General features: G+C 39.4%; 1 protein-coding gene across 1 annotated transcript in view; it reads right to left on the bottom strand.

Moving 5' to 3' along the window:
• PLSCR4 (phospholipid scramblase 4) overlaps positions 1 to 14,744 on the bottom strand; it is a 58,880-nt gene extending 44,136 nt beyond the window's left edge. Inside the window, 3 exon segments of the mRNA XM_081086139.1 lie at positions 10,830 to 10,940; positions 12,371 to 12,398; positions 14,637 to 14,744. Of these exon segments, the coding sequence (XP_080942265.1) occupies positions 10,830 to 10,940; positions 12,371 to 12,377 (118 nt within the window). The 5' untranslated portion in view covers positions 12,378 to 12,398; positions 14,637 to 14,744.
• Between the last annotated feature and the right edge of the window lie 495 nt (positions 14,745 to 15,239).

Genomic DNA, 15,239 nt, shown 5'->3' with positions numbered 1-15,239 from the left:
GCCAGGGGACTGTCAAGGGCGAGGGGAAAAAAAGGAGACTTATGTAATACTCTGTAATACTTTAAGCAATAAAAAAGAAAAAAAAATTATTGTTGAAAGAATTATATGTCCCCCTTTTCCACCCATTGACCCCCTACATCTCACCTCCACCCCACCCGCAGGCCATTTCCACCCTACTGTCTGCGTCCATGAGTTATAAATATATGCATAAAGGTCTTTGGTTGATTACCTCGCCCACATCCACCCTCCTCCTCCTTTCCTCCAAGATTTCACACTCTATTCCATGCTTCCATGTCTCTGGATCCACTCTGTTCATCAATTAATTTTGTTAATTAGATTCCATATATGAGTGAGATCATGTGATACTTGTCTTTCCCTGACTGACTTATGTCACTTAGCATGACAGTCTCCAGGTTCCTCCATGCTGTCTCAAAGGGTAAGAGATTCTTCTTTTTCTTCTACATAGTAATGAATGGTGTAAAGGTACCACAGCTTTTTTACCCACTTTGTCTACTGATGGGCACTTGGGCTGTTTCCAGATCTTAGCTATTGTAAATTCTGCTGGCATGAACATAAGGTGCATACATTCTTCCTGACTGGTGTGTTGGGCTTCTTAGGATATATTCCTAGAAGTGGGATTACTGGGTGAAATGGAAGTTCCACTTTTAATTTTTTTGAGGAAACGCCATACTGTTTTCCATAATGACTACACCGGTCTGCTTTCCTACCAGCAGTGTACTAGGGTTCCCTTTTCTCCACAGCCTCTCCAGAACTTGTCATTTGTTGATTTAGTCATGGTAGCCATTTTGACAGATGTGAGGAGATACCTCATTGTCATTTTAATTTGCATCTCTGTGATGATCAGTGACTTTGAACACTTTTTGATATGCCTCTAGGCCAACTATATGACCACTGTGAAAAGGGACTATTTACGTCCTTTGCCCATTATTTTTGTTGGATTGTTTTTCTTCTTTTAAGTTGCATGAGTTCCTTATATATTTTGGATATTAACTCTTTATCAGATGTATCATTGACAAATATGTTCTTCTATATACTCAGCTCCTTCTTCGTTTGGTTGATGGTTTCTTTTGCTGTGCAGAAGCTTTTATTTTAATGTAGTCCCATTTCTTTATTTTTCTCCTAGTTTCCTTTGTTCTAGACAGCGGTTCTCAACCTGTGGGTCGCGACCCCTTTGGCGGTCCAACGACCCTTTCACAGAGGTCGCCTAAGACCATCCTGCATATCAGATATTTACATTACAATTCATAATAATAGCAACATTACAGTTATGAAGTAGCAACGAAAATAATTTTATGGTTGGGTCACAACATGAGGAACTGTATTTAAAGGGCCAGAAGGTTGAGAACCACTGCGCCTAGGAGATCTTCCATAAACATATTGGTACAAGAAATGTCTGAGATTTTTCTGCCTATGGTTTCTTCTAGGATTTTTATGGTTCCCTACTTACAATTAAGTATTTCATTCATTTTGAGTTTATTCTTGTGAATGGAGTAAATTGGTAGTCTAGTTTCATTTTTTTTCATGTATCTGTCCAATTTTCCCAACACCATTTACTGAAGAAACTGTCTTGACTGCATTGTATGTTCTTGCCTCCTTTGTCAAATATTCATTGAATGTAACACTTTGAATAGATTTTTTGGGTTTCTGTTCTATTCCATTGATCTCTATGCCTGTTCTTGTGCCACTACCAGGCTGTTTTGATTATGGTGGGTTTGTAGTATAATTTGATCTGGTATTGTGATTTCTCCAACTTTGTTCTTCTTTCTCAAGATTGCTGCATCTATTTTTTTTTTTTTTGGAATGATTGTTCTAGGTCAATGATATTAATAGGGATTGCATTGAACTTGTAGATTGCCTTGGGTAGTATGGACATTTTAATGATGTTGATTCCACCAATCCATGAACATTTGTTTATATCTTCTATCTCTTTTCCCAATGTCCTTTAGTTATCTCAGTACAAGTCTTTTAACTCCCAAGTTAAGTTTATTCCTAAGAATCTTAATTTTTTTGTTGCAATGAAAAATGGGTGATTGTTTTTTTAGTTTCTCTTTCTGAGAATTCATTATTGGTGTATTCAAAAAACATTGATTTTGGGGTGTTGATTTTATATTCTATTCCATTGCAAAATTCATTTATAAATCTAGTAGTGTTTTGATGGTGTCTTTAGGGGTTTTTATGTACAATATAATGTCATCTGCAAATAATGAGTTTTACTTCCTCCTACCCAATTTGAATGCCTTTTATTTCTTCTTATCTAATTGCTGTTGCTAGGACTTCCAGTAGTATGGTGAATAAGAGTGGTGAATGTGGACATCCCTGTCTTGTTCCTCCCTATATCTTTTGATTGGATCATTTAATCCATTTACATTGTTATTATTGATAGGTACTTGTTTATTGCCAATTTAATTCTGTATATCTAGGTTACTCTCACTATTTCTTCTCATTAGAGCAGTCCCTTTAGCATTTCTTGTAATGCTGGCTTGGCAGTGATGAACTTCTTGAGTCTATTTTTGTCTGGAAGCTCTTTATTTCATTATTTCAAAAGATAACCTTGCTCGATATTGTAATCTTGGTTTCAGATTCTTGTGTTCCATTACCTTGAGTACCATTCATGCCATTCCCTTCCGGCCTGTAGAGATTCTGATGAGAAATCAGGTGGCAGCCTTATGGGAACTACTATGTAAGTAAGTTTGCTTTTCTCTTGCTGCCTTTCAGATTCTCTCTTTATCTCTAATTTTTTGTATTTTAATTATGATGTGTCTGGCTGTGGGCCTGTTTGGGTTCTTCTGGCTTGGGGTTCTCTGTGCCTCCTGAAGTTGTGTGACTTTTTCCTTTACCAGGTTAGGGAAATTTTCTGCCAATATTTCTTCAGTCAGGTTCTCTATCACTTTCTGCCTGTTCTGGCACATCTACTATTTGAATATTATTATGTTTCATGGTGTCCCACAGCCCCCTTAAGCTGTCCTCCTGTTTTTTAGTTGTATTTTTCTTTTTGGTTCTCTGATTGAGTGACTTTTTCAACCTGGTCTTCTAATTCATGAATCCAATCCTCCCCTAATCTGCTATGTATTCCTTTCGATGTGTTCTTTACTTGTTTTATGTCATTCTTTATTTCTATTTTCATATTTACTCTATCTTTTCTTATGCTATTGAGCATCTTTACCATCATTAATCTGAACTCTATATCTGATAAATTTCTTATCTCCATTCCATTTATCTCTTCTTCTGGAGAATACTCTTGTTATTTCACTTGGGGGTTGTCATTTTGTCTCCTCATTTTGACTGTCCATGTGGGTTTGTGACTGTACTAGGTAGATCTGCTATACCTCTCAATCTCTAGTGCATGATAGTGTCAAATGCTGTTTTTGATTAATTAGATCAGGCAAAGATTCAAGGTATCTAGAGACCACCTCTGCCTACAAACTAATAGGATTCCTTCTTGAATAGCCCAAAGGCAATTGCCCACGGGTATGGCTTTTTTTCAACAGTGTGGGGTAATTGCTTCTCCCTGGAGGTTAATTATTATTCTCAGTTTCTTAATGGGCTTGAGAAACTGCACAGTGGGGCAAGATGCTTTCCGATAGAGTGTGTCAACTGTCCTTCCCTCAGGCAAAACTGCCTGTGTATAGCAAATTTCTGTGTGAGGAAGATGACCTCCACTACATAAGGAAATGACAGGAAACGGGTGTCTTCCTTTTGAATTCTAACTTCAGAGCAGCTGATCCTGGTTTCTGCTCACACAGTTCCAGTTAATTCTACCCTCCCTCAGCCAGAGTACAAGGTGAGTTGCTCCACAGGGAATTTTGTGCATTGGCCCTTTAAGAGGGCACCTGCATTTCCAGCTATCTCTTCCTGGCAGATAACAACCCTGCTGTTTTTCAATCAGATGTGTAGATACCCTTCTCAGTTCTGGTGCTCTTTGCTGGGGGTGGGGGAGAGCAACTTGGGGATTAGACCCCAGAGTACAGTGGCAACCTCCCACAGCTGAGATATCTCTTCAGGACTTCAGTTATCTGTGGGAGTGCAGCCAGCCCTTTCATGACTCTGCCCCTCCTACCAGTCTTTATGCGGTCCCCACTTTCCATCTTCAGTAATCAGGACTCTCCAGTAAGTCTTCATTTGATTATTCAGGAATTTGGCTGTATTTAGGTTGTATTTCCAGTTCTGTCCTGGGAGAGTGTAAGTGCAGCATCCATTTATTCCGCTGCCATTTTTAATGTCCCAAAATCAATTTCTAAAAAGACTATAACTCAGATTTTCACTGGCAGTATGTGTCTCCATTTTCCTGTGTCACAACAAGTGTGTATTCAGACGTATTAGCATATTAGTAACACTACAAGCTTCTAAGTAGTAGTCATGGCCTTTCACCTCCATTTCTCTTGCCATTTGTCCGATGCATTCTTCATACCAGACCTTCATGGCCTGTGATTTTGTGCATATTGTTGTTTTGGCCAGCCACGGTCCTTTCTCCTTTTTGTTTGGCCTAGAAACTCTTTATTGTGCCAGCAAAGCAAGACTTCCTCAGTTAGGAATTTTCTCAGGTCTTTCGTAGTCAGCTACTATCATCTGTTTATGCCCCTACAATATTCACTTGACATTTCCATGATCAAGAAAAAAGAATGACATTAATGTTTGTACATCTTCATTCCTCAGTAGCCTACAAAGATAACATTGTGTTCTTGGCATAGCAGGTTTTGCTCAGTGGTTAAACCTTTGTCCCTAGTACTGAAGAGCCCTGTGTCGGATTTAGATCAAGGTCATGTACATCGGTTGCAGGCTCGATCCCCAATCAATGGAGGATGTTTCTCTTGCTCCCTCTTTCTCAGCTTCTCCCTGTCCCTTCCATTCTCTCTAAAAATATATGGGCAGAGGAGAACCAAGATGGCGGCAAAGGTAAATACCTGTACTTGCTGCCTCCCACAACCATATCAAAATTACAACTAAAATACATAACAACTATCATCCAGAACCACGAGAAACCTGGCTGAGTGGAAGAACTACAAGTAGAAAAATAAATAAGAAAGAGCATTGAGACTGGTAGAAGATGCGGAGGCGTGGAGGTGCGGAAGGGGCTGGCACCCAGGTATGCTGCTTTTTAAATGGAGGGAGATACAAACTCCCACGTGCTCTGAGTTCCAGTGCCGGCAAGACTTTGGGGGACCTAGACACATACAGGGAGAAACTGGACTGTCTGGCATCAGGGTAGGAACACAGGGGCAGCTTTCTTCCAGACAGAGGTGCGTGCAGCAGAGGTCAGATTTCTCTAGTGCAGGCCTGACTGGAAGCCATTGCTATTTGCTCCACCCTGAACACTCCCTGAGACCACACACCACTCAATTTACAACACTAACCAAGCTGTGCGCAGCGGCTTTTGCATATGAATGGCCTGTCCTTTTTCAGTCTAAAACCTGTCAAACTGCAGCTGGGTCAGGGATCCCCAAAGCTATCTAAAGAAGACAAAGGCCAGCACAGCAGCAGCCTGCCTTGCTTCACAGCTGGACCTCATCTGGGCACTTCCAAAACCCATACAAAGAGGAGGAATCTGCAGATCTCTCTGTAGCTCCTGCTGGGTGGCCTCAGGCAGTGGCTGACTTTGCACCTCCTTGGAGATCCAAGAACCAGTGTAACCACTAGTCAGTGTGAGACCATACCAGATTACAACTCTTCACATCCATAAGTGACACACTCAAGGTGCAGACTCAGTGAGCCCCAAAGCCCACTGAAGCAAGTCCTGCCCCATAAGGGTATCTCCTGCATAGCAGCTCTTCCACTGTAGACACAGCTGGTCCTCACAGCCAATTGGCCTGGAGGTAAACAAACACAGGGAAGCAGCCAAAACGCGGAGACAAAGAAATGTGTCACAAATGAAAGAAATGAAGAAAGCAAACTACTGGATATAGAGTTCAAAACCACAGTAATAAACTTACTAAAAAATCTTCTAAAACCTCTGAGAAACTTAGTGAGACCTTCAAGGAACTTAATGAGAATGCCAAAAAAATGGAAAAGGACCAGTCAGAAATTAAGCATACACTGACTGAAATAAAGAATAATCACAGAGATTCAACAGTAGAGTAGAGGATCCCAAGAACCAAGTCAAAGATTTGAAATACAAGGGAGCAGAAAACACCTGACTGGAAGAACAAAAAGAAAAAAGAATCCAAAAATATGAAGATACTGTAAGGAGCCTCTGGGACAACTTCAATGTACCAACATCCGAATTATGGGAGTGCCAGAAGAAGAGAGAGAGCAAGATATTGAACACCTATTTGAAGAAATGATGACAGAAAACTTCCCCTACCTGATGAAAAAAATAGACTTAAAGTCCAGGAAGTGCAGAGAACCCCAAACAAGAGGAATCCAAAGAGGACCACACCAAGACACATCATAATTAAAATGCCAAGGGCAAAAGACAAAGAGAGAATCTTAAAAGCAGCAAGAAAAAAACAGTTAGTTACCTACAAGGGAGCACCCATACAGCTGTCAGCTGATTTCTCAACAGAAACTATGCAGTCCAGAAGGGAGTGGCAAGAAATATTCAAAGTGATGAATAGCAAGAACCTGCAACCAAGATTGCTCTATCGAGCAATGCTATCATTTAGAATTGAAGGTCAGATAAAGAGCTTCACAAACAAGAAAACCTAGGGGAGTTCATCACCACCAAACCAGTATGATATGAAATGCTGAAGGGTATTCTTTAAGAAGAGGAAGAAGAAGAAGAAGGTAAAGATAAAAATTATGAACAACGAAGTGACAACGAATACATATCTATCAACAAGTGAATCTAAAAATCAAATGAATAAAAAGTCTGATGAACAGAATAAACTAGTGAATGTAATAGAATCAGGGGCATGGAAATGGAGTGGACTGACAATTCTCCGAGGGAAGGGGATGTGAGGGGTGCAGGAAGAGATGGGACAAAGATCTTATATGCATGTATGCAGTACCTATAGACAAAGACAGTAGGGTGGCGAGGGCCTGGGGTGGGGTAGGAACCAGGTAAAGGGAAGCTATGGGGGGGAAAAAGAGGGACATCTGTAATAATCTGAAAAATAATTTTTTAAAAAAATGGAAAAAATACAAAAATAAAAATATATGGACAAAATATCCTCAGGTGAGAAGTAACAACAATAACGAAAAGAATATGTTCTTAATTGACACCTAGTAAACTACTTGGCACCCTGTAGTCAGTCAATATTTATTGAAACATTCAATTAATTAATTTTGATTTTAGTTTGTAAATATATATATATATATATATATTTAATTCTTTATTGTTTAAAGTATCACATAAGTCTCCTTTTTCCCCCATTGACCTCTCCACAGCCACTCCCTCTCCCAGCACCTGCCCTAACCCCCCTATTGTCCATTGGTTATGCTTATATACATGCATATAAGTCCTTAGGTTGATCTCTTACCCCCGCACACCCCGCCTTCCCTCATAGGTTGGACAGTCTGTTCCATGCTTCTATGACTCTGGTTATATTTTTGTTCATCAGTTTATGTTGTTCATTATATTCCACAAATGAGTGAGATCATGTGATATTTATCTTTCTCTGACTGGCTTATTTCCCTAGCACAATGCTCTCTAGTTCCATCCATGCTGTTGCAAATGGTAAGAGTTCCTTCTTTTTTCAGCAGCATAGTATTCCATTGTGTAGATGTACCACTTCTAATACACTCATATGCTGATGGGCACTTAGGCTGTTTCCAAATCTTAGCTATTGTAAATTGTGCTGCTATGAATATAGGGGTGCATATATCCTTTCTGATTTGTGTTTCTATTTTCTTGGGATATATTCCCAGAAGTGAGAATATTGGATCAAATGGAAGTTCCATTTTTAATTTTTTGAGGAAATGCCTTACTGTTTTCCACAGTGGCTGCATCAGTCTGCATTGCCAACAGCAGTGCACAAGGGTTCCTTTTTCTTCACATCCTGGCCAGCATTTGTCGTTTGTTGATTTGTTGATGATAGTCCTTCTGACAGGTGTGAGATGGTACCTCATTGTTGTTTTGATTTGCATCTCTTGAATGATTAGACTTTGAGCATGTTTTCATATGGCCCTTGGCCTTCTGTATGTCCTCTTTTGGAGAGTGTCTAGATAGGTCCTTTGCCCATTTTTTGATTGGATTGTTTATCTTCCTTTTGTTAAGTTGTATGAGTTCCCTATAAATTTTGGAGATTAAATCCTTATCAGATATAACATTGGCAAATATGTTCTCCCATAAAGTGAGCTTTTCTTGTTGTTTTGTTGATGGTTTCTTTCACTGTGCAGAAGCTATTTACTTTGAGGTAGTCTCCTTAGATTCCATTGCTCTAGGAGCTGAATCGGTAAAAATATTGAAAAAACATATGTCTGATATTTTGCTGCCTACGGATTCTTCTAAAACTTTCATGGTTTCCCATCTTATGTTTATCCATTTTGAGTTTATTTTTGTGTATGGTGGAAGTTGGTGGTCTAAGTTTCATTTTTTTGCATGTATCTGTCCAATTTGTCCAACATCTTTTATTGAAGAGACTTTGCCGGAGTCCATTCATTGTCTTCACTAGCTGAGTTTAGACAGAGACCCCCAAAAGCTAGTAACCTTTGAAGTCCTAGCAAAGGTCAGGACTACGAACCACCCAGTTAATTTAGGTAATAATAGTTGAAGCATCCCCACCTTAGTTCACTTAATTCCTTAGATACTTATGTAGATCCTCGTTGATTCTTGTTGATCAGATACTCTGCCTATTCCTGAAAATCATCTATTGATGAGCTAATCAGATACTTTGTCTATTCCTGGAAATTGTCTGCTGATCTGTGTGTCATTGAAACATCCTTACCCTAAGGGCTACTCCAGATCAATAAAAGATTGGAGTGGCCTGAGCATCAGTGGAAGTCCTTCTGGACTTGCCCGCCTGGTCCCCCAATATTGCAAAATTATCTCGTGTCTTTTTCTCTCATTTGTTGTGCGGCTCCTCTTTCAGATACCGAACCCTACTCCACGCAGAACGTGGAGGGAGTGTTACTCAACAAGACTTGTCTTGACTCTATTGTATGCTCTTGCCTCCTTTGTCAAATATTAAATGAGCATAATGGCTTGGGTCAATTTCTAGGTTCTCTGTTCTGTTCCACTGGTCTATATGTCTGTTCTTGTACCAGTACCAGGCAGTTTTGAGAACGGTGGCTTTGTAGGGTATCTGGTCTTGTGATCGTCCAACTTTGTTCTTCTTTCTCAAGACTGCTACAGCTATTTGGAGTCTTATTTTATTCCAGATGAATTTTTGGAGAGTTTGTTCTAGGTTTTTGAAATATGCCATTGGTATTTTAATGGGGATTGCACTGAATCTACAGATTGCTTTGGGAAGTAAGGACATTTTAATAAAGTTGATTTTACCAATCCATGAACGTGGTATATTCCTCTATTTGTTTGTCTTCCTCTATATCTTTTTTCAGTGTCCTGTAATTTTCTGAGGACAGGTCCTTTACCTCTTTGGTTAAACTTATTCATAGGTATCTTAATTTTTTTTGTTGCAATGGTTAAGTGGGATTTTTTTTAGTTTCTCTTTCTTTCAGTTCATTATTGGTGTATAAAAAAGCCACAGAATGCTGGGTGTTAATTTTGTATCCTGCTACATTGCTGAATCCATTTATTAAGTCTAGTAGTTTTTTGACTGAGTCTTTAGGGTTTTCTATGTACAATATCTTGTCAAGAATAATGACAGTTTTATTTCTTTTCCAATTTGGATGCCTTTTATTTCTTCTTCTTGTCTGATCACTATGGCTAGCACTGCCAGTACTCTGTCAAAAAGGAGTGGTGAAAGTGGGCATCCCTGTCTTGTTCCTGTTCTTAGGGGAAATGGTTTTAGTTTTTGCCCATTGAGTATTATGTTGGCTGTAGGTTTGCCATATAAGGCTTTTATTATGTTGAGTTATTATCCCTCTATTCCCCTTTGCTGAGAGTTTTTATCAGGAAAGGGTGTTGAATTTTGTCAAATGCCTTTTCTGCATTAATTGATATGATTATTTGACTTTTATCTCTCAATTTGTTTATGTGAGGTACCACATTTATTGATTTACGGATATTGTACCAGCCTTGCATCCCTGGAATAAATCTCACTTGGTCATGGTGTATGATCTTTCTAATGTAATGCTGGATCAAGTTTGCTAGAATTTTGTTGAAGATTTTAGCATCTATGTTCATCAGGGATATTGGCCTATAATTCTCTTTCTTTGTAATGTTTTTATCTGGTTTTGGGATTAGGGTAATGTTGGCTTTATAGAAAAACATTGGAAGTGTGCCTTCCTCTTGCATGTTTTGGAATAGCCTGAGGAGGATAGGTTTTAGTTATTCTTTGAATGTTTGGATATTCTTTGTATGAATTTTTATTGATTTCAGATAGGAAGAGAGAGAGAGAGAGAGAGAGAGAGAGAGAGAGAGAGAGAGAGAGAGAGACATCAGTGCTGAGAGAGAATCATTGATTTCAGATAGGAAGAGAGAGAGAGAGAGAGAGAGAGAGAGAGAGAGAGAGAGAGAGAGAGAAACATCAGTGCTGAGAGAGAACCATTGTTCAGCTGCCTCATGCTCGCCCAGCCTGTAACCTGAGCATATGTCCTAACCGGAATTGAACTGTGACCTCCTGGTCAAAACTCACCCACAGAGCCTCATAGACATTATTTGTGCTTTTATTTTATTTGTTCCACCACCCTTTATCCCCTCTTTGGCTGCTTCCACCTCCACCCACTGCCCTAATTATTTTTAAAAGCTATCTTAAATATTAGTATAATTGTCTGGAGAGAGGAAAATCCTTTCTGAATATTTAACGTACCTGGTACAAAATGGGAATTATAGTCTGGAGGGGCATCAGGTCTTGGATCAGGTGACTTTAATTGATTTCCCATTTCATCTGTAGGTTGCTTAGGGGCTGTGGGGACTACACCTTTGGGGAAAGATAGGGCGCATGATTTACAATGGAAATGATAATATAACAGAATACATTCACTTTTTCTTGTTGGCATGCACCATTGCATATAATCAATAAGTAATACACTCATATTTCATACAATAATCATAATTCATAAGTATATTAGACATCAACCTATTATAGTATTCGATAAATTTTCAGGCTGAATATGGATTAAAAATGAAAATATTAAAGCATTGTGCTATGATCAAAGCAAGGAACTTTCAGGCTACTAGCTTCAGCTGTTCTGATGTGATTCCTACCTACATAACTTCCTTTCACAGTGTCGAAAATTCTTTCTCATAGTATGTAAAATCAAATATAGAGTGAATTGGATTTTTCATAAATCCATTTTGGAAAATGGCTGTTTAAATAAATTCAAAACATAACACGATAAATACTTAGTAAATTCAAAACAGAGCATGATGAATACTAAATGATTTAAAAGCCAGTGGTGACATATGCAGTTCAATTAGAGATGGTTTAGTCAACATCTCCAGGGATTCACACTCTGCCCTATTCATCCTGAAAGACCTAAGTCACCCTGATTGCTTCAAGGGAGTACTGAAGTCACTTTTCCACTTGCTGAAATCAGAGAACCTTTTCATTGCACTCACTATAAGGAAAAGTTCTGAATCTCTTAACTAACTGACTTTTATCTAAAAACAATCACACACACACACACATATACACACACACATAAATCCCATAAACAGTGTGTTTCTCTCCTTATATCATGTCTTGCATTGCTTGAAAATGCAGGGGCTACTTTTGAGCCCTCCTCTATGAAGACAGGCTGCTGTCACAGGCTTTTTATTACTACCTCTCTTTGCAGACTTACTTTTCTACCTGTATTTTTCTTTATCCAAATTTCCCCACATACTTTAGAGATCTTTCCACACATATATGCCAATGTAAATCCCTTTTAACCCTTTTTTGTTAAAGATAGAAAGGAATGCTCATATGTATAAATAAGTATACGTACATGAATATATACTCTCCAAATACTTAATAAAAAAATTCAAAATGAAATAAACTTCAAACAATTTTTAAAAAATCTTCACTGAGGATACATTTTTATTTTTTAAATTATTATATTTTCTAATTCTCACTTGAGGATATTTTTCCATTGATTTTTTTAGAGCAAATGGAAGGAAAAAGGGGAGAAAGAGACACATCAATTGGTTGCCTCCTGTGTGGTCCCCAACTGGGAGTCAGGATAATAAAGCCTGCAACCAAGGTATGTGCCTTTGACCGGAATCAAACCTGAAGCCCTTCAATCCAAGGTCCAACACTCTGTCCATTGAGCCATATAGCCAGGGCAAAATCTATAATTTTTAAGGAAAGCAATCACAAAATTCACATTTGAAAATAAAGCATATTAAAACTTATTCACAAAAACTTACCTGACATTTTGAGGTATTCCAATTAATCCTGAAAAATAAAACATTTCATACTTTAAAAACATACTTATTATTACTACTTAGTAATACATGTAACAAGTTCAGTGATTCTTTTAGCCGCCAGTTACCTTTCACTCATACCTTCATTAGTTCAAAAATGTTTACTGAGCACCTATTATGTAACAGGTACTATTATATAGATGTTGAAAATATAGCAGTAAACCAGATGGACACACTGCTGGACATTATATTCTAGTGTAATGAGATTTAAAAATCCTCTCTAATAATAGACAAACATGGTAATTAACTGTACCTCCGACACGCTTCCCATTGGCTAATCAGGGCGATATGCAAATTAACTGCCAACCAACATGGTGTCCGGCAGCCAGGCAGCTGAAGCAAACAGGAGGCTTGCTTGCTCCTGTGATGGAGGAAGCCAAGATTCCCCGCCAGCCACCGCTGCCCAGCTCAGAGCTGCACTCTAAGCAACTATGTTGCAATTATAGAAGCTAAACAAAGTCCAGATACCTGCTTTCAGCAGCCGAGGTCTCAGAGCTGGAGCTGAGCCTCAGAGCTAAAGCTGGCTCTCAGCTCCAGTGACAGCCATAGAAGGTAAATAAATCCCAGAATTAAAAAAAAAAAAAGAAAAAAAAAAGAGGTTGGGAGCTTCAGTCACCCGCCACCTGAAAACAGCCCTCAGCCCCTCACCCAGGTTGGCCAGGCGCCCAGTGGGGACCCCCACCCTGAAGGGGGTGTGACCAGCTGCAAACAGCCATCATCCACTCACCCAGGCTGGCCTGGTACCCAAGCGGGACCCCCACCCTGATCCGGGACACCCTTCTGGGCAAACCAGCCACACCCCCCCCCCATGCACCAGGCCTCTATCCTATATAGTAAAAGGATAATATGCAAACTGACCCTAACAGCAGAAGGACTGGGAATGACTGGTCACTATGACACACACTGACCACCAGGGGGCAGACACTCAATGCAGGAGCTGCCCTCTGGTAGTCAGGGCGCTTTCACATGGGAGCTCTGCTCAGCCACAAGCCAGGCTGATGGCTGCCAGTACAGCGGTTGTTTGGGAGCATTTCCTGCCTCCTCAGCAGCACTAAGGATGTCCGACTGCAGTTTAGGCCTGCTCCCCGCTGGCAAGTGGACATCCCCTGAGGGCTGCCAGAGGGATGTCTGATTGCCATCTTAGGCCCAATCCCCCAGGGAGCAGGCCTAAGTCTTCAGGTGGTCATCCCCTGAGGGGTCCCAGACTGCGAAAGGGCACAGGCCGGGCTGAGGGACCCCCCCCCCCAAAGTGCACAAATTTTTGTGCACCAGGCCTCTAGTATGTCAATAAATATTTAAGATTAAATTTAGATAGTTCAGTTATGAAGTAAAAAGTTTAAGAAAAACATGAGAGTCAGGGTAACCCGCTCTCAGAATATGACCTTTGAACTATTTGAACTATGAATGGAGACACTACACCAAAAATATGGGAGATGAGATCCAGAAAGACAGAAAAGTAAGGACAAAGGCCCTTGTGTGCCACTGACCTTAGAATACTCAAGGGAGAGAAAGAAGTCATGTTTGGAACATAGTGAATGAAATAAACAACAAAAAACAAAACAACGAATGAAGGCAGAGGTCTGATCAGACCTAAAGACCATAGCAAAATGTTTGGAATTTGTTTAATTGCAGTGGAATGATCAGATCTGACACATATTTTACCTTTCTTTTATTTTTTTCCATCACCTTTTATCACCCTCATACCCTCTTCCACCTCCACCCATCCTTCTACACCCCCACAAAAACCACACTGTTGTTCATGCGTTATCTTTCTTTTTGCTCAATCCCTCCAATCCCCAGCATACCTCCCCTGACCAGAGTGGTCTGCCTGTTCTCTATCTATTAGTCTGTCTCTATTTTGCTTGGTAGTTCAGTTTGCTCATTATATTCCACATATGAGTGAAATCATATGGTACTTGTCTTTCTCTAATTGGCTTATTTCACTTAGCATAATGTTCTCCAGGTCCATCCATGCTGCCCCAAAAGTTAAATTTTTCTTTTTTACCAGAGTAGTATTTCATTGTGTAAATGTACTATTGCTTTTTTATTTTTTAAATAATGGTTGTTTTTAAAATATATTTTTAATGATTTCAGAGAGGAAGGGAGGAGAGATAGATAAACATCAATAATGAGAGAGAATCATTGATCGGCTGTCTCCTAAACACCCCACACTGGGGATCAAGCCCACCACCTGGGCATATGCTCTTACCTGGAATTGAACCGTGGCCTCTTGGTTCATAGGTTAGTTCAGCTGGTCCCACTGCTTTTTTATCCACTCATCTACTGATGGACACATGGGCTGCTTCCAAGTCTTGCCTATTGTAAATAACGCTGCAATGAACATAGGGGTACATATTTTCTTTTGATTTAGTATTTCAGGTTTCTTTGGCTAAATCCCAGAAGAGTATTCACTGGGTCAAAATGCAGTTAAATTTTTAATTTTTTTGTTAATTAACTCCATACTGTTTTCCATAGTGGCTGCACCAACCTGCATTCCCACCAGCAGTGAACTAGTGTTCTCTTTTCTCCACAATCTCACCAACATTTGTTGTTTGTTGATTTATTGATGATAGACATTCTGACAGGTGTGAGGTGGTATCTCATTATGGTTTTAATTTTCATTTCTCTGATGATTACTGACGATGAGCAACTTTAATATATCTATTGACCATCTGTACGTCCTCTTTGGAGAAATGTCTATTCAGGTCTTTTGTCATTTTTTAAAATTGGTTTGAATGTTTTTTTGGTGTTGAGTTTTATAAGTTCTTTATAAATTTTGGATATTAACCCCTTATCAGATGTATCACTGGCA

This window comes from Myotis nattereri (assembly GCF_964212035.1).
Source record: "Myotis nattereri genome assembly, chromosome: 3".
NCBI lineage: Eukaryota > Metazoa > Chordata > Mammalia > Chiroptera > Vespertilionidae > Myotis > Myotis nattereri.
Note: the sequence above shows the minus strand (reverse complement) of the source record. Positions and strands in the feature narration are given on the sequence as shown.